The sequence below is a fragment of the Drosophila biarmipes genome, chromosome 3R (genome assembly GCF_025231255.1).
Source record: "Drosophila biarmipes strain raj3 chromosome 3R, RU_DBia_V1.1, whole genome shotgun sequence".
In the NCBI taxonomy this organism is placed as follows: domain Eukaryota; kingdom Metazoa; phylum Arthropoda; class Insecta; order Diptera; family Drosophilidae; genus Drosophila; species Drosophila biarmipes.
The window spans coordinates 29,881,801-29,909,800 of NC_066616.1; the positions used below are offsets into that span (position 1 = coordinate 29,881,801).

Genomic DNA, 28,000 nt, shown 5'->3' on the forward strand with positions numbered 1-28,000 from the left:
TTCGAAAAGGCGGGAAAAGTTAAAATTTAAAATTATTCAACTCCAAATATAAACAAAACATAAACAAAATAATATAAAGTAATGCAATAAAGACAAGTGAGTTGTATAAGATGCAGAGTGAATTGTATTTAAATCAAATAAAAATAACCCAAAAGCGCAACAGCTGCTGGGCCAGTGCTACCACACCGCAGAGCACTCCTCTTCTTGCCAGCCGCTGCCATTCCCCTGTCAACGTGAAATAACAGTTCCGATTGGCACTGTTTTCGCCAGGTAATTAGCCGCAAAATAAAAGTAAAAGGTGTACTGAGTGTAATCATAGACGACAGCTGCTATTATGGCACTTTGTTTACCCCCGGCATAATTCGGTTCGTGCAACTGCGTCGTTATTGGCCGCTTGTTTGTTGTGCTGCGCGCGACGAAGAGGAAGAAGCGGCCTACCTGCGAAGTGCCGTTGAAAAATCGAAGCAGAGAGCCGATTGGCACAGCAATAACAACTTGGCTCGCTCTCCCAAAATAAACAGTTAACTGGTGATAAGCGAAGTCGAATTGCTTTGTGTGCGCTAAAAATGTGATAATCTTCGAGGAGCATTAGTAATAATCAGTCATAAACAAACTGCAGACGGTTGTCGGTGCTTTGACTCATCCTGTGCCCACTTTCCAGAGCCTGCAGGTGACCACAAAATGCGTTGCAGTTTGCCCAAGGACTGCGCAGCTCCCACGCAGGAGACTTTTCGCCAGGTGGGTGGCAGCTTTCCAGATTGTGAAATTCACTTTTAACTGTTAATTTAAACATTCACTTTCCCGCAGATGCGTTTTCATCATTGGATTTCCCTAATTTTACTGCTTTTCTGCTGCGGCGAGAGCTTCGCCGCTGACGCAGTTGATCAGCTGGTAAGTGGGCGGTTTTTGGGTGGCAGTGGGTGGCCTCTGAGCGGTGGGCGGAATTTTCAAGGTTGCCTGCTTCCACTGCGCACTTGTTGCCATTTGCCCCAGACCCCGTTTCTGGCCTTCCAGTTGCATGTCTTCCACTCGCTTATCACTTTTCAGCCTTTGTTGCCTGAATTTTCAAATGGCTAAGAAACCAATTAGTCCCATAAAAGTGCGATAAGAGAACAAAACGTTCTTTAAAAAATAACAAAAAAAATTTCTTTGTCCGTTAAATTGAGGAAAAACATTTCCACAAACTCTAGTGGCATACCTAAAAAAGGTATACATTCATCTAAACATATTTATATTTAACTACTTTTAAAGGTGCGCAAAACCATAAATACCCATACAAAAAATAGTTAATTGCTTAAAAAGTTCAAGCTCTAACACAAGTAAACTAGTTTTTAAAAAATATTATGATATGAAATTATATAATTATAATGAACTTCAATTAACACACTACACTTGCTAGTATTTTCTTAAAATTATTTCCAACAGTTTTAAAATGTTCATCAATTGAACATTTTAAATAATAATAACGATTACCTATTTGCTTTTTTCATTATTAAATTTTTTTTTTAATCTTTCATTTAAGAGAATAATTGTTTGCTAATTTATTTTTTATTCCAATATTTTTAAAATTGTAATTCTTTCCAACGGAGACCTTATAATTTACTTGCTTATTTTTCCCCGTAGAAATTTTCCACGCAGGAATGCAAAATCAAGGAGCCCATCTATGGCAGCACCTTCGACTTCAGTGGCCTTCGCTCGGACTTGGCTCACGTGGTGGAAAGCGTGAGCAACGGCGGCGACAAGTTCGAGTTCAACATCTGCGGTAACCTCTCAAGAACCTGCAACGGCGAAAGCAATGTTGCAGCCTGCCTTAAGAAACAGGGAAAGGACTACATAATAGGTTGGTTTAGGTGAAACATTCAAATATCTCCCTTTTAAACACCACTTTCTCTTAGGTCGCCAACACGAGTTGTTCTACAACAATGGCAAGATGTATCTGGAGTACAAGGGCGGAGCGAAATGTGATAATGGCACTGCCAGCAATCCCAACTACCAGCTCCATGTGATGCTCAGCTGCGACTATACTCTGGATGCCCAGCCCATGCACATAACGCCTTACGTAAGGCTTGAAATGAACTGCCTAGTTAGTTTTTTATGTAATATATATCCTTATTTCTTCTAGGCCAACGATGCCTGCTCTTTCTACATCTCCTACGAGACCCCACTGGCCTGCCTCGCCATTCCCGATGCCCTGCAGTCCAACAGTTGCAGTGTGCGGGACACCAAATCGAATGGAACCTTCGATCTGATGCCCCTGAGTGATAGTAACTACCGAACAAGCAATCGCCAGGATGCCTTCTTCTTGATCAACGTGTGCAAGCCGGTGCTTTACGGGGAGAACAGCATGTGTCCCCCCGGCAGCAGCATTTGTCTGTATAATCCCAAGGCGAGCAGCCCAAAGGAACGGTGGGTATTCATTTAACTAGTATAAATCGAGTTATATTAGTCAAATGGATTCCCATAGATTCATCAACTTCGGCAATGTGCAATCGCGCCCAGTGGTGGAGAGGGGGCAGCTGCTGCTCCGGCACGAGTCGCCAACGCCCTGTGCCAAGAACTCCAGCGCCAACTACACCAGCGTGATATACTTTAGCTGTGACAAGTTCATAAGGGTGAGTAGCTTTGTGTTTTTGAGGCTTATGAGCTTGGTGGCATGCCAAGAACTAATCGCATTTCCCTAACAGAATGCCCATCCCGAATTCGCGGGTCTGGGAGCCGATTCCTGCACCTACCAGTTCAACTTTGTGACGCCCTTGGCCTGCAATGATCTCGAGCCCTGCACGGCTTTCACCGCCACCAATGAGCTGTGAGTGGGTCCATCTCATTTCTACTGTGTGCTGTAATGATTCCCCCTTAACTCCCTCCACAGGCTGGATCTCAGTGCGCTTAGCAAGAAGCCAGCACGCACTTTGGTTAAGGATGGCCGGAACTATACAATTGCTGTGTGCGCCCATGCTGGGACGCCCTGCCAGGAGAATGGCGGTGAGTCGACCGTTTGCGCACTCAAATATTAATCTAGACTTTAAGTGCCGATGCAAAACTTACTGGCCATAAGAGAGTCGTAGTTAAAATCGGGGCTTCACGCGCAAAAGTTTAGGGAAGCCCCCCTTGACCACCGGCTAAAGCTTTAAAACCCTTGCGTCTCGAGGACTCTTGTTGTGCCGGGATTAATGATTTTTTATTGCTCTTCCGCTCGAGTGGCCCTCATGGCCCTCAGCGCCATAATCGTCTTGGCAACCGGAGAGGAATGCTGGAAAAATGGTCAGGGGCCCGGTCAAGTGTTGACCATTTCATCCGGTTTCCATTAAAGCGCACACGAGTGGCTAGTTGTAGGTCCCTCTACATGTGTCCATGTATGCAAACTCGCCCACACTTGGCCGTTGTAAAGGCCGGGCCGTGATGGTAATGATTTAGATCTGTGATGTGGTCCGTCATATATTTACATAATTTACGAGTCCGCCTGTGTGTTGGTCAGACCATTAGCCCGCGCCCATCCCCCAGCACGGCCGTCCTCTGGCTGCACGTGAAAATTCAATTTACATTTTTTGACGTCAATGGTTAGGTAAACGTTGGCGATGGCCTGGTGATGCTACTCTCTTTTTGTATAAGTGTATTAAGTGTATTAGGTATGAGTGTATTAGGTCCTTGGAAAAAATTAATAATAATTTCTTTGGAATTACATTGCTATCATTTGAAAGCAGGGAGGAACGATTACTGAGAAGATATTATAAAATTTATGTTTTTTGATGTTTTTTCTTAAAATAAGCTATATATTTTAAAATCATTACACGGAATGTTATAGTATGGTCCTTGATTATATAGTATCTATTTAAAAATAATATGTACCTTAACGTTCCTGATCTATGTACTCTTTTTTTGGCAGGGGATTAACTTGCTCTATTTTCACGGATGATATGAATGTAGAGTCCTTTTAAACATACATGACTTAACATTTCAATTTATGAATAACTTAATTTGGATGTTGAAATTTATAGTCTTTAATAACTTTTTCCATTTATTTATTGATATATATATTGAGTAGGGCTTAAACATGCAACATTTTGGCGTATGATATAAATATTTATGTTTTTTAAAATGTATTTTAAAGCATTTAAATTTATTTTTACCTACTATATCCTTTACTTATTTAGCTCTAAAGCTCTAGTTCCTAAAAAATCAGCATATGGTTTGCTCTGCCGCCTGTGCAGCGCATAATCTTATGCCGTACAGCATATAATGCCAACATATCCGCAGCTTTGATATTTTTCTATTTATTTGCCTTGTATGCGCTGCATCAACACGGGGCACGGTTGGCCATGGCAAATAACAACTTTTCCTGATGCGGGCCGTTGGCAAGCGAAACGTGTCTCGTATTTGGTAGCTGGTAAATGGTATCTGCTAACTGGTATCCATGGAGCAGCGGCTCACGCGGCGCGGGCTGTGTATCTGGGTGTTCGCTCTGGGCGTCCTGGGCGTCACCGTTGTCCTGGGTGTCCTGCATTCGTAGTTGACTGCAGACGCATATCCGTTGGCGCGTCCTTTTCGGTTGGCTGGCTCTCTCTCGCCCGCGAATAGAGCGCTGTGCTGGCACGGGGAGCTATCATGGCCCACTGGCGGGCCTAAACAAATAAATAAGTGTGTGCTCCCCTTTGCCAAACTGATGTCCAGGCCATGAGGCAGGGACCTACATGAAATTTTCATTTGTTAGGCAAATAGCAGACACAGCACACACATGCGCGAAAGTGGGGCGCAGGACATGCTAGCGCTTTGTAAACAAGCTGGCGCTCATCTGCACTGAGAGAAAAATATCTGTATATATGTTATGTTTTTAAATTAATAAGAAATATTATTGTGTGAAGAAATTTGTCTAAAAAAAAACAGAAAAAAAGATTTTTTTCATTTGAAAACAGATGTTCTTGGCATAGATGTGGGATACTTTTTCCCAGTGCACCCACACTGCGTTGCAAGTTCGCTGTTTGGCGCCCAGCTGACACTGGCAGACGGCATATTGCCGCCACCCCATCCCCACAGCCACCTCCTCCTCCTCCTCCTGCCCCAACTGCATCTGCATCTCATCCCTCGGATGGGGCATTAAAATCTCCTGGTTTGCATAGCTGAATTCAATATTTGAAGGCATTTGGCAGGGGCCTTTGGCCCTGGCCCACTCGGCCTGCAATTGAGTTATGGCCACGCCCCCATGCGCCACCAAATCCGCCCGGAAGACCCCCTTCCCCTGCATGCACATATAAAATCCCGCCCCCAACTACTGCTGTTAATTGCTTATGCAGCATGCGTTTCCCTGTCATTTTGTGTAATTTTCATTTGCGTTTTCGTTCTGCATTTTATATTTATTTATGGTGGGCCCGGCAAATTGCATTTTTGAGGACAGCTGCGGGGGATTCTTTGGCCATACTGGTACGTCTGGCACCGTATGATACGATCAGGCGTAGGCTTCATTTAATTGCACCTTGTCAAAATAATTGCCAAAGCAAATTTAGTTTACTGTTCATAAAGGGCTTTATTTCGGCTTAAAAGGTGGGGTTTTGATGGTTTTTTTTTTGTATATAAATATTTTATCTTCTTAAGCAACAAACTTATAAGAGTCTTGTTTGAAATTCTATCCAAACTTAAAGTTTTTCTTTTAAAATAGATTTTTCATCTTGTTTTTACTGTGTGAATAAAACTTGCGTTAGCCAGCATAAGATAATCTTGCCATATTTCGTTGAAATCTGGAGAATATCAAATTCCAATGGCACAGCACTTTTGCGCTTGTTGTTTTTCTTGAGCTGCTGCTGCTTTGTTTATAATTTCAATTTGCTGTTTTTATTGTTTTCGTATTTTACTCCTTTTTATGTGGGGCCTCCAGGCTGCCCGGTTTTCCTGGGTTATTTGTGTTGGCGCTGCTGCTGCTGGTGGGCAGATTCAATTTGGCCCGGAGTGGACAAAAACCGAACCCACCATCCATTCCCGGCTCCTCCTGCCGTAACTAACACTTGCCGGCAGCTGTTTGGCCTGGATGCGCCATCCAAAGTGGCATCAGGCAGCTACTAAATCGTTTTATATTTGTTTTTCTCGCTTCTGCCCGGTTTTTGTGCCCCCCCTCCAGCTGCTGGCCAATGTTTTTAGGGTTTACTCGGGCCCTTTTGCCTTCGCCTTTGTTTCTGATGTTTTCTTATTGAAATTCAATTTGGCCCCCGGTTTTCTTAACCATTTGTGCAGGGCTGCCCACGCTTTCGCAGGCCCGGAAATATTTTGCGGCATACCGTTGTTGCCACTCGCCTTATCAATGCCACAAAGTCAGCTCCTTATATTTAACCCTTCTCAGAAGTGGGCGGAATTTAAACAATGTTTTGTTTCATGACCGCAATGCGAGGCCCGAGGGCTGCTTTGAGCCGAGATTGCATTGGGATTCAATTTACGGGGCTGGCACTCGGTGTTTGGTGACCAGGTCAATCTCGTTGGATAATCTTGACAAGGAAATGATTTTCACCCAAGGTGTGTGTACAAGAGGACCGGATGTACAACACAGCTGCGGTCGAAACAATAGCTCAAAGGGGTCCATAAATATATGTTCCATGTCCCAAGAACAAGCTCTTTAACCTCTTTAAGCAAATAATATTATATATGATATACCAATAGGTATCTAAAATGATATACCATGGCAAACAATGCTTTTTAAATATATTAAATATAATTAGCTAACTAGATCTTTAAACATAAGGTAATATATGATTTTCTTACCAAAAAATAATATATTTTCAAATGAAATGATTAGAAATCTTAACAGGAATTCGCTAGGCATTGTCTCTTAGTTTTGAGTGGGTTTTATATAACTAAAGTCCTTTGCTTTTACCCTCTTCTTTGGTTACTTTACGCTGAGCCTGGCTGTGGAAACAAAGCCTTGGAGGACGTCAGCTTGTGGTCTCCTAAATTCAATTGCATGCTTCCACAGGACATCGGAAAGTGCTGTTTGCGGCCCTACATGCTTACACTTGGCCATACAGCCGTGCATAGATTGTCACGCAGACCCACAATGTCATTTATCAATTTAGTTGACAGTCGATTTCTTTTTCGATTTGCCAAAAGCCACCTCAATTGGTCTTTTTTGCTCATCGTTTTTTGTTATTTCCTCGTCGTTGGATTGTTGGTCATGGCTCTTGATCCTGCCCCTGCCCGTGTGTGTGCGCAGGGTTGTGTGTGCCTGGATGTTTGTCCGATGTCTGCAATAAAGTATAAAAATGTGTGTGGAGGCAGCAGGAGTGTGCCGGGCAGTCGGTTGGGGGACTCTGAAATTACCATACTCCAGTCAAATCACAATCACAATGCTGTCTGCTCTAGGGCGCTCAATCAAAATCCGGCAAATGTGAGTGACATTGCTCAAAATTGTTGGCTTGCAAGTGAAATGGAAGATTGAAAAGGGAGGAGCCAAGGACGACAACTGCAGGGCAAGGAGCAGATACTCTGTTTATTCCCATAAAATTGAGTTGTCAGGACGCTTTTAGCTCTCCAAGCAACTTAATGTTATTTTTGGGCAATTAAATCTTAAATTCGGAGGGGGACATCCTCTTTGAATCGATTTAAATTTGCTGGCACTTATGCATGGAGGCACTGATGCGTGCCCGTGTCCATTCTGGCTTGATGCCACTCCGGAACACTGGTTGTGCCTGGCAGGAGGCGGCTCTAAGAGCATTCCGATTGCTTGGACATTGGGGCAGGGCTGGGGCTGGGCAAAAAATCCGCCTTGCAAGTTGACAAACAACGAGAACAATTAATTTCGCCTTTGATGTTCAGTCACTTCTGCTGCCGTTTCGTGTTATCCCTATTCCTGTTCCCGGCGAGCAACGCTTCATTTGCAGGACGTGGAAGTCCTGGTCCCAAAAGTGCACTCTGGAAAAGGATTGTGTTCCTTTTGCGACTCAGTTTTGAACCGGTTTATGTTATTAGTAGAAATCATTTTATCTAATGATGACATATAGTCCTGGGATATTGCTGACTCCTTACTCAAAACGCGAATTCTTCAGACACGTAAAATACAGTATTTTGGGCGAAACAATAAAAGTATTGATCCAATAATGGAGTGTCATACTTCGTTGAACTCGTATTGAAATTTCCTATCAACTGGCATTCACACCTAAAAAATTTTATTTTTGACCTATTTTTGCAAAAAAAGACGATGCTACCCCTTGCAAAAAAAGTGAAAATTTGCAAAAATTTAAAGTTTACAGAATCAGCCAGAAAACGACTGCTGTCATTTATTTAGCTTGTTAGCTGTCCAAAACAGTGCATATCTTAGGATTCCCGACATTTTTGACCATGTTATAGCAAAAACAACTAAGTAAAAAATCAAATTTTCGACAAAAAACTGAGAACCCTATTTTTCACAAAAAAAGATCAGTATTTTGGGCAAAAAAGTAAAAGTACCAATCCATATATGGAATGTCATACCTTGTTAAACTCGTAGAAAAAATTCCAATCAACTGACATTCACACCTAAAAAATTTTATTTTTGACCCATTTTCGCAAAAAAAGACGGTGCTACCCCTGGCAAAATAAGTAAAAATTCGAGAAAATATAAAGTTTACAGATTCAGTCAGAAAATGACTGCGATCAATAGTCTAGTTCGTTAGCTGTGTGAAACAGTGCTTCTTTTAGGTTTTGAACAATTTTTGACCAAGTTGCACCGATAGAGGTAAACAAAAATGTAGATTTTTCGCCAAAAAACTAAAGTTTTCCACCCAAAAAAATCCAAAAAAGGAAAGTCAAATCATTATACACTCTGCAAGGTTATACAAATATTTAAATATTTTAAATCATTCTTTTTAACTAATAACAGACCCACAAAATTGTTTTGAGTGGGGTCGGTGAATGGCTAGGGTTTTTCTGGCCAGGATTTGCCGGCCATGTTCGTGTTTTGTTTGCCTTTGCGATGGTGCCTGTTTTTCTTGCCGACTTTTTGGCACTTGGCGCCCGTGCCGTGGCCGTGGAGCACTCAATTGATCCTGCCCGCTTCCCGTTCACTTGCAGGCGCCTGCTACGAGCAGAATTCCACGACCATCAGCCTGGGCAACTCCAACTCGCAGCTGCGATTCAATCAGACCGGCTCCCTGTATTTGCTGTACGAGGATGGTGCCGAGTGCTCCGCAGACTCGGGCATCCGGCGCTGGTCGACGAAAATCGAGTTTGTCTGCGCGAACAATGCCACGAAGGACAATGGGGCCAACAGTGCTGGCCCCGCCGCTGGTGGCGACTCTTTGAAAATAATCGAGGACTCCAATTGTCAGCTGTTGATCCAATACCAGACGCCGCTTGCCTGCCGGGAGCCGATTAAATGCAAGGCCAGCGTCTATGTGGACCACACCACCGATGGCCTGGGCAGCAGTGGCGACGAGCTGATCGACCTAACGCCATTGATTAGCGCCACCGACAACTACGAGGCCAGAGTGGAGCTGCCGGCCAGCCTGGAGCACCTGGTGCCCAAGACGACCAAGGTGAGTCCTTGTACTGCCTGATTTCCCCACAGACAGAGGACCCAGCAGCAAGCCATCCCAAAACCAGGCCGTAATTTGCTGGCTTTTGTCTTTGCCACTCAACTCAACCCGGACTCGGTCCGGCTCTCCCTTCGCCCTCTTATTTCTTCGCAGTTCTTTTTGAATGTGTGCCGACCATTAGTGCCCAAATACCAATTAGGCTGTGCCGGCGGATCTGCTGCCTGCATGGCCAAAGTGACGGCCAGCGGCGCCCCCGAGGAGGAGCGTGTAAGTACCACCCGGAAATCCATATCCATGCATGCATATACAGCCGGGGGCAAGATACTAGGGGTATTCTAAGTAATATTAACTAATAACCTAAATGCATGTCATCTTATCATCATATTTATATAAACATATAATGTTATAACACATTATTACACCTGGGGGTGAAATATTAGGAGTGCGTTGCAATTTTTGCACCCTACATGTGTCCTTTCTGAAAATATTTACCCTTTAGTTTAGTAGGAAATAATTGCGTATCTTAATACATTTCTATAATCAAAGCTATAATCTCTCTCTAATCTCTTATTTCCTAACATTATTTTCTACCTTAAACTGTAATTAGGCACCTAAAAACGTATAATTTTCTGCAAAATAGGCATCCTAAGAGTTAAAATTCTGCCCGTAATTGTGGTATTGCCGTCCAAAAAATCCCCTCAAAGGGCGGGCCACGTGAAAGAAAGCCGCTTATGTGCTTAAAACTCTTTGCATGCACATAACCTATGAGTGGACGCCCGGGGATCACTCGTAATTTACGTCTCTGCGCCCCTCATTTCCGTCTTTCCACCTCATAAACGCCTCAATATGGCTGTGGCCTTTTGGTCGAATGCCCGAAATTGTGGCGCCATCCATGCATTAAATATGCAGCAATCTAATTGCTAAGCCTCGCCTCGCCCACATCACAGCAGCGGAGAAAAAACCCCGAGCAGGCCAAACCAGAATTCTGGGGGAACTCAAGGGACTGACCAGTGGATTTGCTTGCTTCATTAAGAGGAACCTCCGGCCGGGGACCTGGGGACTGGGCATTCGCACTCGGACTCACACTGTCTGCCGTTGACAGCGGCCAAAAGTTGTCTAATGCCAAAAATCTCCTCGCTGAGCGTGTGGTCGGTCCAAAAGTCCAGCTGTCCAACTCAGTGGGGTTTTCGGCGCCTAAATACTTAAGCCCACAAAAGTATGCTATGAAATTTGCTTGAAACGAGATTTCTGCCAGGACCACAAAATGGTCGAAAAAAATCCACCCCTTTGCTGCTGCCCCTAAAATCTTTGCAAATGAACGAGATAATTGGAGGGGATTTTCTGGGATTCAATAATTCATACATTCTGCCTTAAAACCATTACACACATGTATAGAAAAAAGGGTCCTTTACAGATTTAATCTGGGGTGTTCTACTAATTCTCTTTGGGCTGCAGAGTGTTATAAAGATATGTGAGCTATTCCTTTGATGTTACTTAGTTTGCTGTGAGGAATAGCCATGTACTATAATCATATATTATAAAGAGGAACCAAAGAACCATATTATTTTCACAGCGAATTCAGTTTAGTTTTTGTTCGCATGCCACCTCGATGATGTGTCCTTCGCGGCTCTTAGCCGCTTGGCTTTCGGCTTAGTGCCAGGTCGTCTTCCGTCTTTGCTGTGAAAGTTGGATGAATTATAGGGCTCCCCGCCGAGCTGCCCCGCCAACCGCACTCGCCCCACTTCAATCAGCACAATAATTGCATGCGACAATGGATGCATGCCAAGGGGAGGCAATCGCTCGTCCCTCCCAGTGTATTTTCCGTATGCCAGGCCCGAAATGTCGACCTCGTCGCCTCCGACCCCTCGCCCGGACACCTTCCGGCTCCAACTTTTATCACAAGCTGCACAAATTTCCCGGGAGCAAAAACATTGTTCAAGCTGCTAAAAAATAAGCACGTACGCGTTGGAAATGGCAATGCGCTGGAGTTGGGAGCGGAAAGTAGGGATAGAAGGCAGTTAAGTTGCCGGCAGGGCAGGGGTGGACGCAGAGGGGGTTCTTGGGGGTCATAAACGCCCTCCCCATGGGGAAAATCCACATGTTTTAATTACTGGATACCACAAAGTATAACTTGGGTTCAAGTTCTTGCACACTTGAATTCTCTATAGAAATGGGTTTATCTTATTATTTTTGTTAAAATACTGAATACTTTTCCCAGTAAGTGCTATTAAAATGTGATAAATCATTTAAAAAATTATGGTATTATAATTTTTGTATTAAAATTTGGTCTTATGTGTCAAAAAACAAGTTCATTGCCATTAAAGAAATTATAGAGAACTGGTACTGAATATATCTAGATCCGTCGTTAAAGGGACTATCATATTTTTCTTTTAATATTTTTTAAGGCCCCTTTTAGACATTTTTTTGGAGCCGCCTCTGGTCCTAATGGCAGCAGGGGGTCCCAGTTTTGTGGCTGGCAGCACGCGAGTGAAATATGTGAACATAACGTAAGGTCAGTCAACGTAACGTCGCGCTACGTAACGAAACGGAACGGAAGGAAATGGCAAAATGCGGCTGGTGGGCGGTGGTAGGTGGTGGGGGTAAAATATCTGTAAAAACAGCTTTTAGCGGCCAGCAGCTTCCATGTGTGTGAGGGGTGGCTATGGGGCAAAGGGGTGTGCCTACCGGCGACGTGCTCTGTAAAGCATTTCCGTTGGCGGGGCTTTGGTTCGAGGGGATGATGGGAGGCTGGGAGGTTGCGCTCTCCATGTGGCTCCAAGTGGGTGGCGGCTTAAAGTGCCATCGGCTTTGTTTTCATGCCGTTGGCCTAGAAATAACGCAGTCATGGCAAATATATTTTTATAAAAATTCTATTGCTTTATTTTTGTAGCCTCCGCTAACTGTGGCCGTGAGTCACAGGAAGAAAAACCTATAAAAATAGTCCGTTGGGTAGATTAATAAGAGTACTAAAATGTTCAAAGTGAACACAGGCATTTACTATCCTACATATAGTCCACTATTAAATGGTTTCGGCTATTTATGATTTGTGGAAATTATGGTAAGCATATGCTGAGGAATTTTTGTGTTGAAAATACACCACCGATTAACTGAAAAACCAGGCCAAGGCAATGTACAAGTATTTAACCCTATCTTTACCAACAATGTTGTACAAGAGTATATTCATTTTAATATCTTTTTTCCTGTGTAGGGGGTCCCTCCCACCCTGTTTACATTTTGCACCACGTTTTGCATTTTGAAAATGCTTCGTTTTCAGAGCTTTTCGTGTGCGGAAACGGAAATGTGCTGCTCGTAGCTGCTGACGCGCACTTGAGCGGACCCCAGCCCCCCGATATGCCCCGCCCCTTTTGGTGTCCTTGCTCCGCCTCTTCTTCTTGTCCTGCCAGCCCCCTGGCCACGCCCACTCATTGGCAGTTGTCGAACGTTGTCGCCTGCATTGGCATCTTGGCAACGCGTCCCACAGCCCCACCCCTCAGCCTTTATCGCATGCACATATTTTAATGTGCTGCAACTGCATATCCCCGGGCTAACAGCTACAATGGAAAGAAGCATTGCTGGCTCCAAGGGTATTCCATTAACCCACTATGCTCAGGAGTCCCAAAATTGCGGATAGGTAATGGCATGGAGAAGAGATCATACATTATTTTAATGGTGCCTCAAGGCAAGTAGAAAAGAATTAAATGAGAAATACCTTGTTTAAATTATTTGATTCTCTTTAAATAATATCGTAGTTAAAAGAATAGGTAATGGGATTAATGGGAGTAATTTGGAATAGTTGTTGTATCTTAAACTGTTATTAATACCGGTAAAACAACCTTAACTTTAAAATATCTTTTTTTAGAAAGAACTTGAAATAGACATCTTTGTAAAACAATTAAGACTCTATTATTTTATTGATAAGCTAATAATATTAGTAATAGGAATAATAATATATTGTTGGGTTTCTCCCGAATGACCTTAAAGCTAAATAGCACCAAAAATAAACTGTAGCCTTTAAGGGGTTAAGGCACTGGCACTCCAGACATTTGTCGCCTGGTGCGCTTGACTTAAGGGAAGCCCGGATCAGCGACACGTTTGATTTTTGCCGGGAATTTCGCCTTCGATTGCTGCGAGTCGGAGTCAATTCATTGGCATGCAGGGACTCCATTGTCAACTCGATGGGGGCGTTTGACTTGTGCCAGTGCAAATTTGGCATCGGGCATGTGACTGGCATGGCAATCGGGCCACTTCCCCCTGCAACCCCACTCCCATGGGGCTTTACCCCCAAGCAAGCTTGCGGTGGGTGCATCTCCATTTGCATTTGCATTTGCACTTCCGACAATAACCGCAAAATCGTCAAAATGGCTGCCGATGGGGGTCTTGGCCCCATCAAATCGGATTAATAATGAAATTGATCAAATTGTTGTGCAAACAGCTGAATGCCTTGCCAGCAGCCGTCCACAATGCGGGGTATAACTCGTCCTGCCCGTCGTCCCGGTCGTCCTTGTGCTCCTCTCGCCGCCATTGTCCTTATTGTTATCCCAGTTATTGTCCTGTCCCTCAGTGTCATGCCTCTCCGCCCATTGTTGTTTCGCTAGATTCCTGTGAGCTTCGCTCTCGACCCGGCTATAATGTCAATGCGACCGCAGGCCCGATGACCCGCCCACTGGCGCCCATTCCAAAGGTCCTGCGGGAGTCCTTGTCCGCTGGCATGTTGCTAGCGAATCGCTGAACTTGCGGAAATCTTTATTGCTTTCTAGTTCGAGCAGGGCCTTGTACTTTTTTCTCCGCAGAAAAACTATATATGTTCAACTCATCAATCTTATAAGTATAAGTATAAGTATAAAGGATACTGAAATGATTTCTTTGATTCGGTTACTTTATTTGTATATATTTTAGAAACCAAACCAAACTTGTTATTAATATTCATAACTTCTTTTTAACCCAATCATTTCAGAATCTTTAAATCTTGATGAATAGTTTTATATACGATTAAGTAGTATCCTCTTTAAAGGAGAATTTATTTTGTATAGTTAAATCGAGATAGGAAACTGGTTTTTCTTTAGAAATTAGTATCCCACTGAAAGAATTCAGGAACCAAAATCCTTTTAAGATTGGAACACTATTCCTTTAATCCCTATCCTTATCATTTCTTGCCATTTCCTCTGCTGACCACCCCAAGTTCGAATCTAAGCAGAAACGAATACCATTCCCCCACAATACGAGATATAACTTGAGGGATAAGATGGCCCCACCTCCCGGGTCTCGCCACTAATTAGAACCAGCTACCTAAATAAATGTCGTGTCCTGAAATCCTTTTGAGAATCCGAAACAGTTCTTTTAATCTTCCGCCGCTTTGCCGCTCCCCAGCAGCGCATTAAAGTTTTCGATTTGTTTTCCTGGCCGGGCCAAAGATTTTCCAACAATCAAGTCAAGATTTTCTTCTTGTTTTCCTGTCCCTTGCTGTGTGAGCTTGGCCTTGTGTCCTTTTGTGTGTGTTTGGCTTCTTGTTTTCCTTTTTTTTTTCGTTGTGCAACTCATTTATTTGTATCTGCAAACAATTAAGTTACTTTCTGTCTGGCTGGCCAGTCGTCGCTGGTATTTCCTTTCTTTCGTTTTTTGTATTTTCTCTGTTATCCCTGAGAGGAAAGTTTTGCGAAACTTAAAAAAAATAATCACAATATCCAGGCGCACGCACACTGGCAAACGGAAACATACAGAGAAGTTACTCGCTTGTTCAAATGCGATAAGAAAGTTTTTCAATAAATTTTGCACAGCCAGAGCTACTGGGAAAACTTACTGCCGACGAGCAGCAGCAGCGCCGTGCTCTGCTGTGTTTTAAGTCGGTAAGCTGGCGCCGACAAAGTCCCCTATTGCCCCCTCAGATCCCACCAACACCCCCGCTTACCCATTTCCTTGCTAATGAGCCTGCCTGGCTGAAGGTCAGGTCGGGACGCCATCCCATCCCATCCCAGCCCAGCCCTATCTCAATCTCCTTGTGTATTTGCTGATGGCGCATTAGCTGCGATTTTGATTTTCAAATGGATTTTCAAAGGGTAGGAGGGACCGGGACCGGGCACGGGCTGGTCAGTGAAACGGCCAGCAATAAATAATAGAGCAAACTGCTAAAACATCGCCTGAGCTGCATACGAAATGAGATCGGAGCCGGCAGCTTGGCACTGCCCATGGAACTGGAACTCCTGCTCCTCCTAATACGTTTAAGATGAGACGACAACATGTGCAACGCTTGCCGCCATCGACCTTGTTGACCCGAGCATAAATCTTGTGCCACTCGAACGCCAATGCACTTGCCTTCTGCCCCGCCGTCCCGCTCCTCCAGAGGACCCCCTCCATCGAAGTCCTGGCATCCCTGCTTTTTGCGCATTAAGCTCACGTCGTTGGCCGGCTAGTTGGATAGCTGGCAGCGTTTAAGCTGCCTGATTGCCAATAGTAGCAGTTAGCGTGCTCCATCGACGAGGGCAGCAACAGCTGTACAGGCGACCAGCTGGTCAGAGCCCCCAAAGGTCTATGGTGTCTTTCAAACTTAGAAAGAAATATATTTACAATATCCAAAATCTCACCAAATGGTATTTTTTTTCGTATTTTTCCCATAGTATTTTCCCTATTTTGTTCTATAACTTTGTTCTTTTAATTTTTAGTTATTTCCAAACACTTTTATATTTATAAGCCCACACTAACAAAATAATTCTGAATTTCGGCTTTTAATTTAAGATTTCTCTTAAGCGGTTTTCAATTTGTAAGGAGTGTCCTACTTTTTTAGTATTTTATAGTTATCTAGGCCTTAAACCTATGATATTTCGAATATTCTAAGGAAGTTATTTCTCCATATTTAGTAAAGTAATTCCTTAAAAGTTGGTATAGCACGCGTTGGTCGGGTGTCCAGTGCCATTGAACTATCCATTAAATTGTCGTTTGTGCTGACTCGGACCAGCATGTCCGGGCGGCCCCTCTGCCATGCCAGTTATAATGGCATCGATGTGCCGGCCACTCCACTCCGAATCCGACTGATGCGATGTTGGTTGGCCTGGACAACGATGACAACGATAGCAACAAGCTGCAACGGCCAGCAGCAGGATCCAGGCGACAGGGGAACGTGTGCGTGGCTCAGACAGGGATTTCGAGTTATTTGCCGCAATCTCAGACATAAAGTTAAACATTTCGCTTTCGCCGAGGCTGATTTAATCCCCCGTCGCCACCTCTTTTCCTCCTTTTCCGCAGAGCATGGGCTTTCCCCTGGTGTCGCTGACGCAAAGGAATCGCACCTACGCCGAGCTGCTGTACTTGAGGGGAGACCCCTGTCCCACGGACAACACCACGGAGCTCTCCACGCGCCTCCTTTTCAACTGCAACATGCGGGCCGGTCGTGTAAGTACACTGCTAAAAATCATACTAAATATTAAAGTATTTAAGCTTATTATTAAGCAAATTAAATCATGCATAAAAATGCTACTAATATTTAGTTATTCTTAACTCAAAAGTTTGATATGTTTTGACAGCTATTTGTTATATAAATAGGTCTAGACATCACCAAAAATATAGAAACCAAACAGAAAATATTTCTTTTTGTGTAGCTCTGCAAGAAACCGTCTCTCTGCGGAAAGCGTTGAGTGGCTGGGTTGCAGGATACATACATATATGCGATTATTTCATGGCCACTAGACCCAGATCTGCTGCAAATTGCTTGCATGCCCCTAATGGTTGCACCACCCTCTGCTCCTCCATTTTGCAGGGCCAACCGGTGCTGCGTTCGATTGACGACTGTGCCTACCGATTCGAGTGGGAGACCAATGTCTTTTGCCCGCCGCACGAGTGCACCTTCAGTGAGGACACCTGCGACCTGGTGCACGACGAGCTGAATCGCCGATTCAACTTCAAGAGTGCGCCGTTCACCAAGGATGGCAGGATTGAGGTGAGAGCCTTGAGAGACTGAGTGGATGTCTGACCAGGAGGCTAAATTGCATTTTTCCGCCACCTTTCAGATCGACTACAATGGCACCAAGATGGCGGTAAATATTTGCGGAGCGCATCGCAAGGCGATGACGGACTATTCGCAGGCGCTGGTCAACATATTCTTCACACACGAGTCGCCTAATTGTGGCCGAGAAGGTGAGTGTGTGTGTGTGCAGTCCAGTCGGGCTAATTCGATTTGCATTTTTCCGGGGATCAAGGGCCAAGGAGAGCGGGAGCAAAGTCCGCGTTGTCGCTAGTCGCTTGTCGCTTCCGTTTCCGGTTCCGTTTCCCCTTCCGCTGGCGCAACACGCGCGCCATTTTGTTTGCCTTCCCTATCTGGCTTTCCGCTCGCCTCTAAAGCCATGTTCTTTTTTTGGTTTACCCATTAGTCGTAGAATAAGAGGGTGTATTAGTATATTATTATACCCAGTCTTAGCTGCCTAACACCCAAAATTTTGTAAAAGTATTAATGGCATTTTAATCTGATTATCAATACCCATTTTCAAGCCAAAAATGGTTTAAATCGGAATATTCATTAGCAAGCTATAAGCAAATAATCTCGGAAACAGCCGCTTTGCTGCAGGTATATGTCCATCTCCCTCGCACCACCTTTAGCTAAGTCACGGGTATCAAAAAGTCGAGGGCTTAGACTATCGTGTTCCTCCTTGTTTTTGGTATGCTTTCGGGTGTTTTGTGTGAAAACGAAGGAATCGCATTAGATTTGGCGTACAGCCCAATGCACTTTCCTTGCCGCCACTTCTTGTGAAAATCCTCGCGGCATTTTATCGCGTCATTTTTGTCGCTGGCACTCGTATATTTTTTTCCAAGAGGCAGGCGCCGTTCTTGCAACTGCGACATTTTCGGGCATGTTTTTTTTTTTTAGTTATTTTTTGCATTTTAGTAGTTTGCTTTTTAACTAAGATTCCTTTTTGTCCGTCCCGTCTGCCAGCAAAGTGCCTGAAATTATACAATAAAAAAGAATTATACAAAAAACTCCAAGCCAACGAAAAAACTGTCTACGAGATAATGCGGTAAAATAATCTTGCTGCACTTGGGAAAATCTCTCTTTTTCTCTGGAGCGCTTCCTGTTTTTCTATACATTTATACGTTCGCTTTTTTCTCGGCTGATGCGATACTACTGCATGAATTTTTAATGCATGCAGAGCAGACAAGCTGGGTGGGTAGGTGGGTTTTTTTTGAGGGGGGCTTAGGAGGCTAAGAGGCATCCAGAGATTTCCCCCGAGCCACCGGGCTTAGCTGCCTTATACTCGCACAATCATTTTTATTCAAACCATTGCATGGCACTTAAAACTTTGCCATTAAAACAAAAAGTTTTTATTTTGACAAATACAACTGACGACGATTTAATTATGACACATCTCCATTGTCTTCAGCCCTGGCCGTAAAACGGAATTATTTTAAAACTCTGTGTGCGCCACACAAACTGTTTCGCCATTGTGGGACGACAATGCGCAATCTGCAAACGATCAGACAATTTTAATATGCCCAGTGACAGGCGTTAGCAGATACCAGAAATGAGAGTGGGTGGCTGGCAGGATGTACAGCCATGGACGGAGCAGAAGCTGGGGACCTTGGCTTGCCCAAAATCCCAACGAGTTGTAGATTTTGTGTGGCTTTGCGACCGAGGCTAGAGGCTCTGATTGCCCCACTCCAGAGGAGAGAAAAATATACGCATTTGACCGACAACAGTAGCAGCCTGACCCTGCAGGATTCCAGGACAACCAGCTGGGGCTGAAGCAGTGTTGTCGTCTGTGGTGATAATTATTTTTGGCTTTTATGCGATAACTTTGCGGTGTCCAGGCCCAATCCACTTTGCCCCAAACAGCCCCGCTTGTGCTGTATCATTTGAAATTTTGATAAGGATGCCGGGTTTACTGTGTGTGCGAGGAGAGGGAGCCTTTGTCTGGGCCATTAAAATGGAAAGCCTGGCTTTCGGGCTGTCTGTCTCCGCTCATCTACTGCTTTTGCTACGCTTTTATTAGGGTTAAGATTGTTTTGAATTGGGGCTTCATTTGAACTAATTAAAGTGGTCTCGAAACTAATGCCCCCATTATGTTAACACTCCCTTGCAGGAACGATGAACGTCCAGATCCGCCTGATATGCAGCAACCAGACGGAGAGCAGCAGCACCATCTCCAGCGTAAGTACAAAGTATTGTATATATCCTCTTACCTGAATCAGTAAGCAACCCATCTGGCGCTTATTCTTGGCTCCTCCTCCGAGGATTACAAAGGAGTGTGCAGCAGCACGCCTTTCAGCGACCCGCCAAATGCGCATCAAAGGAACACAGCGGGAATGGCAACTGTGGGGATATTTTGCATGCTTTTTATTTTAATACCCTAGCAGAGGGTATAAGAGCTAGGTAACTGAAGTTAAAAATGCCCGGATAAAACCTAATTATCCTTTTGGATTAAATAATACGATTTGAAATCATTTATTAATGCGCATGGAAGTATGCTTTAAAAAGCAAAAACCTTTACTACGCAATACTAAAAAATGTTGCATACTTTTAGACAGTTTTATAAGTGATATCACAATTCAAGGCTAAAATTTTAAAGTAATTCCTACTTTTTAAGTGGAATTTCTTTTGTGTTGTTATGGGCTCTAACCCTTTACGGCAAGGGCATGCAAATGTTGGCCACCTGAAGTTATTTCCCCTGCCCTTCATATTCTCCGCTTGTTTTTGTGAATGCGAACAAGAAATCTTGGCAGTCGGTGGGTCCGTTCTCAAAGTCTCGCCACAAGGCACAGATCCTGGGCTTCAAAGCGAAAATGTAGGAAATATGTGTGCGGAAAAGGGCAACAAGGGACCAACTGACGCAGCAGGGCCGCCACCTTGGCAGGGGGTCGGTGGTTTATGGGGAGCTGACTTAGGAGGTGGGTGCTTTTCGAGAAAGGATCTGTGCGTTTTCGGAGTGCGGCAGGTGTCCTTTGTTATGCTTACCACTTGGCAATCGGCTTTGCCTGTGCATCTTCCTCATTTTCAGCCCTTTTCAACCGTGGACGTGTCCCCTTTGTCCTTTGTCTTTTCATATTTTCAGTCCTGTTTTTGCGGTTTGCTTTGCATTTCTTGCTTCTTGTCTCATACCCTCGCCTGGTCTTAGCTGCTGGTTTGGAGCTTTTGTTTCCCGGGTTCATTCGAGTCGCCCCAGGTCTTCGTTGTCATCCAGCACGGGATGCAGGTGCTGGCCTGACCCCATTTCGGATCAGGCGGAGAGATATGCATGCATTGTGCTCGCATTGTGACCCCTTCATTTATTGGCCAGGTGACCCCTGGACTTTTGGCAGCAGCTTCCAGAGCAGTGCAGCATTAACCAGGGATTGTGAGTGTGCCATGGCATGCCAGCGTGCGGTGGTAGTAAATTGAATTACAAGCCAGCCTTTTATACTGCAACTACCTACTCCGCCCTTGTGCCCTTGTGTGTGTAATAATATAATTAAGTTGCATTCGCCTGCAGCACTTTGACTAATGACCAAGGATCCGACTTTGTTGTGGCTTCTCTGGAAGGCCAGCATCATTAGCATGCATGCCCGACTCTCTCTCTTTAAGCTAATTAATAATTGTTTGTTTTGCCTGGGCGACAATTAACCGCAGGTTGCTAAAATATATTCCCCCATTCCCAGCCATTTTGCCGAGCACAATGCATCGTAATTAGTGAGTGGACCAGGTCCAATTGCATTAGCTGTTGCTGCCATGAAAAACGTTTTGCAATTAGTGCTTGAGGTTGGAAAACCCCGAAAAACGGCGAAAACACTCGATGGCCATCGTCAGGCCGCATTTGTAGTCGATTACGCAAAAATTACGCCCGAGGAAACGCTGTTTGATTGAAAACATTTGCCGCTCCATTGTGTAGGTCGATAGTTTTATGTTTTACCCGATCCAGACAGCACTCGACTCGACTAGCTTTTGCATTTGTGGCACCAGGCAATTGACCCAAATTTAAACCGGCTGCAAGCTGTTTGCCACCTCCGACAAACGCTTCCAAATGCCATCGCCACTGGGGAGTTGGGATGTCACAGATGCGGGCTGTGGCCCCTGACACCCCTCTGTCCACAAAACGGATGCCACATCCCCAAAATCCCGCTCCCACTTGGCAAATGAAACCACCTACAGTCCAACCCCTTCCACCAACAATCGAATGGAGGCACTGCCTCCGATTTTGGGTGGCCACTTGTGTGTGTGCGTTGGCATATGTGTATATATTATCCGATGATGTTAATTGCTTGACACGCTCTCTGGGATCTTTAATATTTCCAATTCCTTGTTCCACACCGCTAATGCATCTGACTAATGCAGCCAACTCAACAGGTTAAGCCGAGCAAGATGTTCTGGTCAGCCTGGCGGGCAAGTTGAAATGAGGGGAGAAGAAAGCTTTTCGCTGGAATAACCCAACACGCTTTAATCCCTGAACTGCAAAGCGGAAAATAGCACTCGGTTGGGCACTTGGAAAAATAGAATACCTCGAAAATATGATTAAAAAGGTTTCTTTTTATTTTAAATGTATTTTTCGGTACCTAAAAGTAGGCAGTAAATAAAATATGTGAAAAAATATTATTTTGGTACCTAAAAGTATGCAGTAAATAAAATATAATGGGCTTTATGAGTGAATCTATTTCTCTTTTATATTTAAAACATTTTGTTGCATACTTGACCCTTAAAATAAAAGTTGTAGGTAAACTAGTTTTTATCTCAAAAGCGTGTCCTAAATGGCAGCCTTAAGCAACAGGGTTTTATTTCCACTTAAATGCTCATTTCTCCCAGTGCACGTGTGCATTTATAGCATACCCTATTTATACACAACGAAGGACAACTTTTGGGTGGCAACAAAAAGGAGCTGTGTACACGGTTCCTGGTACTGGCAGTGGCAGTGGCTACGCCAGCGACGCTGTTGGAAAATTAGCGATTCAATGAAATGGGATTTTAAATGGCTGCAAACTTTTTAATGCGTTGCCCCCTTTCGTCCTTGCTGCCAGGATCCAGCCAGGCCAGGCCCCTCTCCTCGCGGACATGTTCGTGTCTGGTGCGGCGCCTCCGCGTGACGGCAAAGTTTGTGCCACATCGCCATCTCGCCAGCCAGCCAGCGAGCGTTTTTGCCCCGCCACTTGCAGTTCGCAGTTGCCAGTTGCAGTTGCGCCGCAAAAGTTTTTAAATTATGCGCACATTTGCTGTTTCATTTTGCAGTCGCTGGTCGCGCCGGAAATGGTCTTTGGGTGAAAGTGTTACACACAGCAAGGGTTTCTCCTTTTTGCCCGGTTCCTGTTTTATTCTTGTTGTTAGTAGCCAGGCGGCAGGATGCCGGAAACAAGCTGCAAGCAGTTGTTGCGCCACGAATTTGCTGCCGCTGTTGTCCCTGGGTCCACTCCGCTCGTATTTTACTTGGAATTTATGCCCCCCGTCTCCATATCAATTTATTTATTTATTTTTGCTCGCAGCCCTTAATGAAGAAAGTTTCTAATTACACGAATCCGCTTTCTTCTTGCAGGACCAGCAATGCAATTTGCTTTATGTGCAGCGAACGCCGAGCATCTGTGAGTTCCTTTCCCTTGGCGCGGCCCAGCACGACGGTAGCTCCAGCTCGAGCAGCTCCTCCTCCACATCCTCCTCCACATCCACCAGCAGCACCACCACCAGCACCACCACTCAGGCATCGCCAGCGGGTAAGCCAACCAAGGCGGCCACGTCGACAACGACAACAACAGCTGCTCCCGATCCGGCGGCTACTCCCATCGGGCCAACGGCCTCCGTGGGCAGTAAGTGCAGCTGGCCCGTATGATCCCCTTTGGATGCATCACTTATCCGCCCCGTTTCCCTTCGCCTTCCAGCCATCCTGGCCGCCATCCTGTCGGTGACCTTCTGTGTGACGTGCCTGGGCCTGTTTGCCTTTTCCCCGGCGCGGAGGCAGCGCGTCCGCCGCCTCTTCCGGCGCAGCAACTCCGCGGTGCGATACTCCCGGGTAAGTGGCCTTTTAATTAAGAAGCTCCTTATCACTTTGTGTGCAAGGAAGGAGATTTGTACTTTAAATTTCTTAAATTGTAGAAAGGTTTTTCAGAGAATCTTAATTATCCCGGCAACAAAATGGTTAAGTTGGCTTTTAATATATTTTCTTTTTAATCTGTAAAGTGATAGATTTTTTAATTTTGAAGTAAATTATTAAATTGTTTAGTTGTTTAATTTTTTATCAAAGAAGGAAAATTATAAATAAATAAAAAAACGTTGTATTAATCCACAAATACAAAAAGGATGTAATTATATTTGCATATCTAAATAATTTTGTGGATATTTATTTAGGAAGAATAGTTTTCAGTGCCTTTATTTGATATGTTGTGAATTTGTTTCTCATTTAACTAACTCTATTTTATACAATATTATCCCCAAAACAGGTTCAGTCCAACGAGGAGGCCAACCTGCTCTTGGAGCCCAATGGCGAGTTCACCGAGAGCGATGATGACATGCTGCTTTAGGTGGGCCCAAAACCAAACCCAACCAAGTCGTCGTCGGACGCCTTCTTAGCCATTAGCACGGGGCTGCGGCACCAGGTGGTGGAGCGCGCGAAGCGGGGGTAGCTAGTTAAAGACACGAAAGATCCCAAAGTGAGTAACTTAGAACACCAAAGACATAACTGAAAACCGGAACTGATTGTGAGCTAAACAAAAAAGAAAACAAGTAAGGATAAGACGGATGCGAACTGCTGATATAAAATTGTACAATACGCGTAGGCTACAACGACGACTTACCGAAAACCAATTAGCGGAACCATATATATACACACTATATATTTTATATACCCTTCGTATGTAAAGGAAACCCCAAAACCAAAACCAAAACCCAATCCGTACCTATAGCTATAGATAAATGCGGCCTGCGTTCGCCAGAGAATTGCAAGGGAAAGTTGCTTAAAAGATATGTTCGCTGAATGCTAGATACATTACCTATATAGCGCAGCAGCTTTTCTCCTTCCATTAACCGTGTGATTTCATTTTAAACACTTTCAAGCTATGTAATATTCCTTTGAAACGATTGTATTTTATTCTAAGGCAATGTGTACTTACTCTTTTTGTTTGTGTCTTGTGTTGTTTTAGTTGATTAAGGCTAGCCTCATTAAAAACGGCTAAATGTACAATTTTAAATGTATACATATAAAATAAAATCTTTAAAAATATATAAAAGAAATTGCCTTTCCCTCTGAATAAGAACTCCAAGGGATACATTTTTAAAATATATTTTATTTGCGTTGTATGTGTTTTCCATATACAATTAGATTTAATTTACTCGTATGCATTACAGGGTAGATGAGTGTGTCTGCATAAATTTGTAGGTACCTTAGGCATTACATATCAGAGACAATCTATAGCTTAGACGATATACACATACGTTAGCTTAATTACATTTACGTATCGTAGACGATATTCTTTCTTCGTGTGAATGAAGGGCTATCCTAATTGTCTGGTAGATGACGTGATAATGGGTATGTACTCGGTATGTACTTATTTATATAGCGTCGTTTAAATGGGCGTGAGATTACAATTGATATTCGTGATAGTTGTTTGTGAGTAGGAAATCTGGTGCGATACGTTTTTGGAGAAAGTACAGAAATTCTTAGCCAGCTTATGTACAGAGTGGGGGTGTTTTTATGTGTATTTTATTCGAATATTATGGGTCCTTAGGCTATACATATCTAGCATACATACATACATACAAAGAAGGCAATTTGTATTTCCATTTCGGCTGCTTTTGCTATGTTAGTTCACAATTACAGAGTCTATGCTACTATTTGGATACGTCATAGGTGTATTGCAAGGGGTTTACTTAGTGGTAGGCTGCGTTCTAGCAAATAATAAGTAGGTAGTTCGAAATAAAGCTCTGTTTGTTCAAAACTCAGATTCCTTCGTTCGCTTGAGATTCTGTTCAAAAGTAAAATACATGGTAAACAAAAGTGGTCAATTCAAAAAGTTACTACGAGCTATTCTCAGTTTTGCATGCGGCAGCTTCGGGTAATCCTAATGTACAAATAATTACTAAATAAATGAGATTTGTATGTCTACAAGAGTCTGCACAGGGTTTCTAGGTTAAGCTTACATATAACACTTAAAACAGAGTGATGTGGTAAAACTAGCTTGTCCCTCCTTCTTTCGTTCCCTCCTCAAACTAATATATTTTTTGTTTTTCATTTTTCTTTAACAAAGGCCACATGAAATATTGGAAATTTGAAATTTTCATTAACTTTTCCCGGAGCTCCTACAAGCGCAAGATAATTAAACCTAGGAGGGGGCGGCGAGGACGACGACTTGACCAAAAACACGCAGAAATCGATAATATTCTCTAGACTTTTTACATTCAGCTGGGTGCTTCTACCGCCTCACCATCGCAGTGGCAGTGGTTCGGGGAGGCTTCTCCTCTCAACGGAACAATAGCTCATCGTCGGGATCGAACTGGAACAGCTCCGCCTTCTCCCAGTCCTATACGTCGCTCTGCTTGGCATTCGTGTTGATGATGAAGGCGCCGTTGATGTGGCCATTCACGTGCGACTTGCCATTGGGTGTGTACAGATTCGTCAGTCCGTTCTTGCCGTTGGCAATCATGATGGCCGGATGCGGCGTGACCCCGTTCAGCTGCGCCACCAGCGGATTCTTGGTGGCCTCCGCCGGCGGCGTGGTCAGCGGCGGCGTCACCGGCGACGGCTTGATCAGCTCCAGCTTGTCGTCCGTGGAACCTTTCAGCGCCGTCTTGATCAGCGCTCCGTTGCCAATGTTTCCCATGGGCCGGCGATGGGGCAGGGCGAATCGCAGCTTATCCCAGAACCACGGATCGCCCCACTTCAGATAGGTGTTCATCTTGAGGTAGGCCTTCAGCTCCTCGTCCAGCTTCTCCACATCCCCGATGTCCGAGTAGATGATCACTATGATGCGGGAGCGTCCCTCGTTTAGTGCTGATCGATGAGCTGCCCTGAACTCCAGGCGTGCCCACTCCGACTTGATGAAGTTCTGGCTGAGCACAATGATGGTACGCCTCGAATCCGCCACAGAGCGCATGATGTTCTCTGGAATATGACCACCGACCAGCCAGTCGCGCTCGTGGACGCAGAGCTGGAACTTCTGGGGGCCGTGCTCCAGCTGCGGCACCAAATAGTCCTCGATGAAGCTCTGGTCCTTGTGCGAGTACGAGATGAAGGCGTCGAACTTCTTGTCCTTGTCCAGCTCCTCCTCGGTGACCAGCCACAGCAGCATGTTGTGGGCATACAGCCAGATCTTGATCTCCGTCTGGTATTTGTAGTACAGGGCTGCCGTGAAACCGGCCAGCAGGCCAGTCAAAGCAATCACCACCGCCAGCGCGATGTAGACGCCCTTCTCGCCGGGACAAATGTCATTCGTCGACAGCTCCACCATCCGCGTGGGTACCTCGGCGTCCATGCACATCATCTCATTGCGATCCTCGATCCTCTCGAAATTGTCCTGGGTGAAGAGCAGCAGTGGCTTGGCATCGCAGTCGCACATCCAGGGATTCCCCGACAGCTTCATCGAGCGCCACTTCATGGTGCGATTCAGGAAGGCCAAAACGCTGGCATTCAGACTCTGCAGATGGTTCCAGCTGACATCCAGGTGCGTGAGATGCGGCGGCAGTTGCTCCACATCGAGGTGCGTGAGGTTATTGCCAGCCAGATGCAGACTGGTCACGTTCGCATAGCCGGGTGTCTGGGCAGATGGCAGCCGGAGCAAGGTGTTGTTCTCCAAGTGCAGTTCCATGAGGTGCAGGTTCTGGGGCAGCTCAGGCAGGCGGGGAACACGAGTCAGGTTGCCACTAGTGCTCTTTATTACCAGGGCATTGTCGTAGGTACGCACCATGCACTCGCAGCCAAGTGGACACTTCCGCTGCTGCGGATCCTCGGTTTGGTCCAGCGGACAGAGCAGCAGCTTGGGGTCCAAGTGCCGCACGGGAGTGTCCTTCAAATTGCTCGGCATACTGCAGTTGAGTCGGTCTGCCTGAAGGCTCAAATGCTTGGCATATTGCGGCCTGTGGACGCCCTTGATCAGCTGGACGAACCAGAGGAGCGTGCAGGTGCACTCCAGCGGATTATCATTGAGGTCTATGTGAACCGGATGCTTGGGATCCACTGGATACTCCTTGTGCAGCGAGATATAGCGTATCTTGTTGTGCGTTAGGTTGACGTGCAACCTGTTATTGGAAAGGAATTGCAGATCCTCATAGCCCAGCGAGTTAATCTTGTTGTAACTCAAGTCCAGTTCCCTCAAGTTTTTCAGCGCTGTGACCCAGTCTCCGTAGACGAACATGATCGAGTTGTTGCGCAGGTTTAGGGTCACCAGATTGGACATTAGAGAAAACGGTGAGCTTAGCTCTCTCTGAAGCTCCGCGCCAAACAGAGGTTGCTGCAGGTCAATATCGTTGTGGTCTAAATGCAGGTGGAGCAGTCCTTTAGTGCCATCAAAAGCGCCGGAGTGGATGGTTCGCAGTCGATTTTTGCTCATGGTCAGGGTCACCAGCTTGCCCAGTCTGCTGAATAAATCGC

The 28,000-nt window shown here is 44.9% G+C and overlaps 2 protein-coding genes across 5 annotated transcripts in view; one reads left to right on the forward strand and one right to left on the reverse strand.

Moving 5' to 3' along the window:
• The first annotated feature begins 209 nt into the window (after positions 1-209).
• On the forward strand, positions 210-24,648 carry LOC108025215 (cation-independent mannose-6-phosphate receptor). Of its 4 annotated transcripts, none has more exons than XM_017095562.3 (18): positions 210-270; positions 662-738; positions 808-891; positions 1,624-1,840; positions 1,896-2,059; positions 2,123-2,406; positions 2,465-2,612; positions 2,685-2,806; positions 2,870-2,982; positions 9,025-9,488; positions 9,642-9,755; positions 16,725-16,871; positions 17,236-17,415; positions 17,486-17,612; positions 19,550-19,617; positions 22,961-23,228; positions 23,301-23,431; positions 23,859-24,648. In XM_017095562.3, the coding sequence occupies exons 2-18, from the start codon at positions 682-684 to the stop codon at positions 23,937-23,939; spliced, it is 2,769 nt and encodes a 922-aa protein (XP_016951051.1). In that variant the 5' UTR covers positions 210-270; positions 662-681; the 3' UTR covers positions 23,940-24,648. The 4 variants fall into 4 exon arrangements, with proteins under 4 accessions (XP_016951051.1, XP_050745171.1, XP_043951127.1 ...); XM_050889214.1 differs by lacking the exon at positions 210-270 and adding an exon at positions 382-591; XM_044095192.2 differs by lacking the exon at positions 210-270 and having other exon boundaries at positions 383-738.
• Positions 24,649-24,681: 33 nt separating this feature from the next.
• Positions 24,682-28,000, reverse strand: part of LOC108025214 (protein toll) — a 46,033-nt gene continuing 42,714 nt past the window's right edge. The window contains exon 4 of the mRNA XM_017095561.3: positions 24,682-27,999. Within this exon, the coding sequence (XP_016951050.1) occupies positions 25,935-27,999 (2,065 nt within the window). The 3' untranslated portion in view covers positions 24,682-25,934. The remainder of the gene's footprint in view (position 28,000) is intronic.

Bases quoted from the DNA above. Each gene is read 5' to 3' on its own strand.
- LOC108025215 (XM_017095562.3), top strand. From the start codon at position 682: ATGCGTTGCAGTTTGCCCAAGGACTGCGCAGCTCCCACGCAGGAGACT. The intron at 739-807 runs GTGGGTGGCAGC...ACTTTCCCGCAG, and splicing joins CGCAGGAGACTTTTCGCCAG to ATGCGTTTTCATCATTGGAT. The intron at 23,229-23,300 runs GTAAGTGCAGCT...TTCGCCTTCCAG, and splicing joins GCCAACGGCCTCCGTGGGCA to CCATCCTGGCCGCCATCCTG.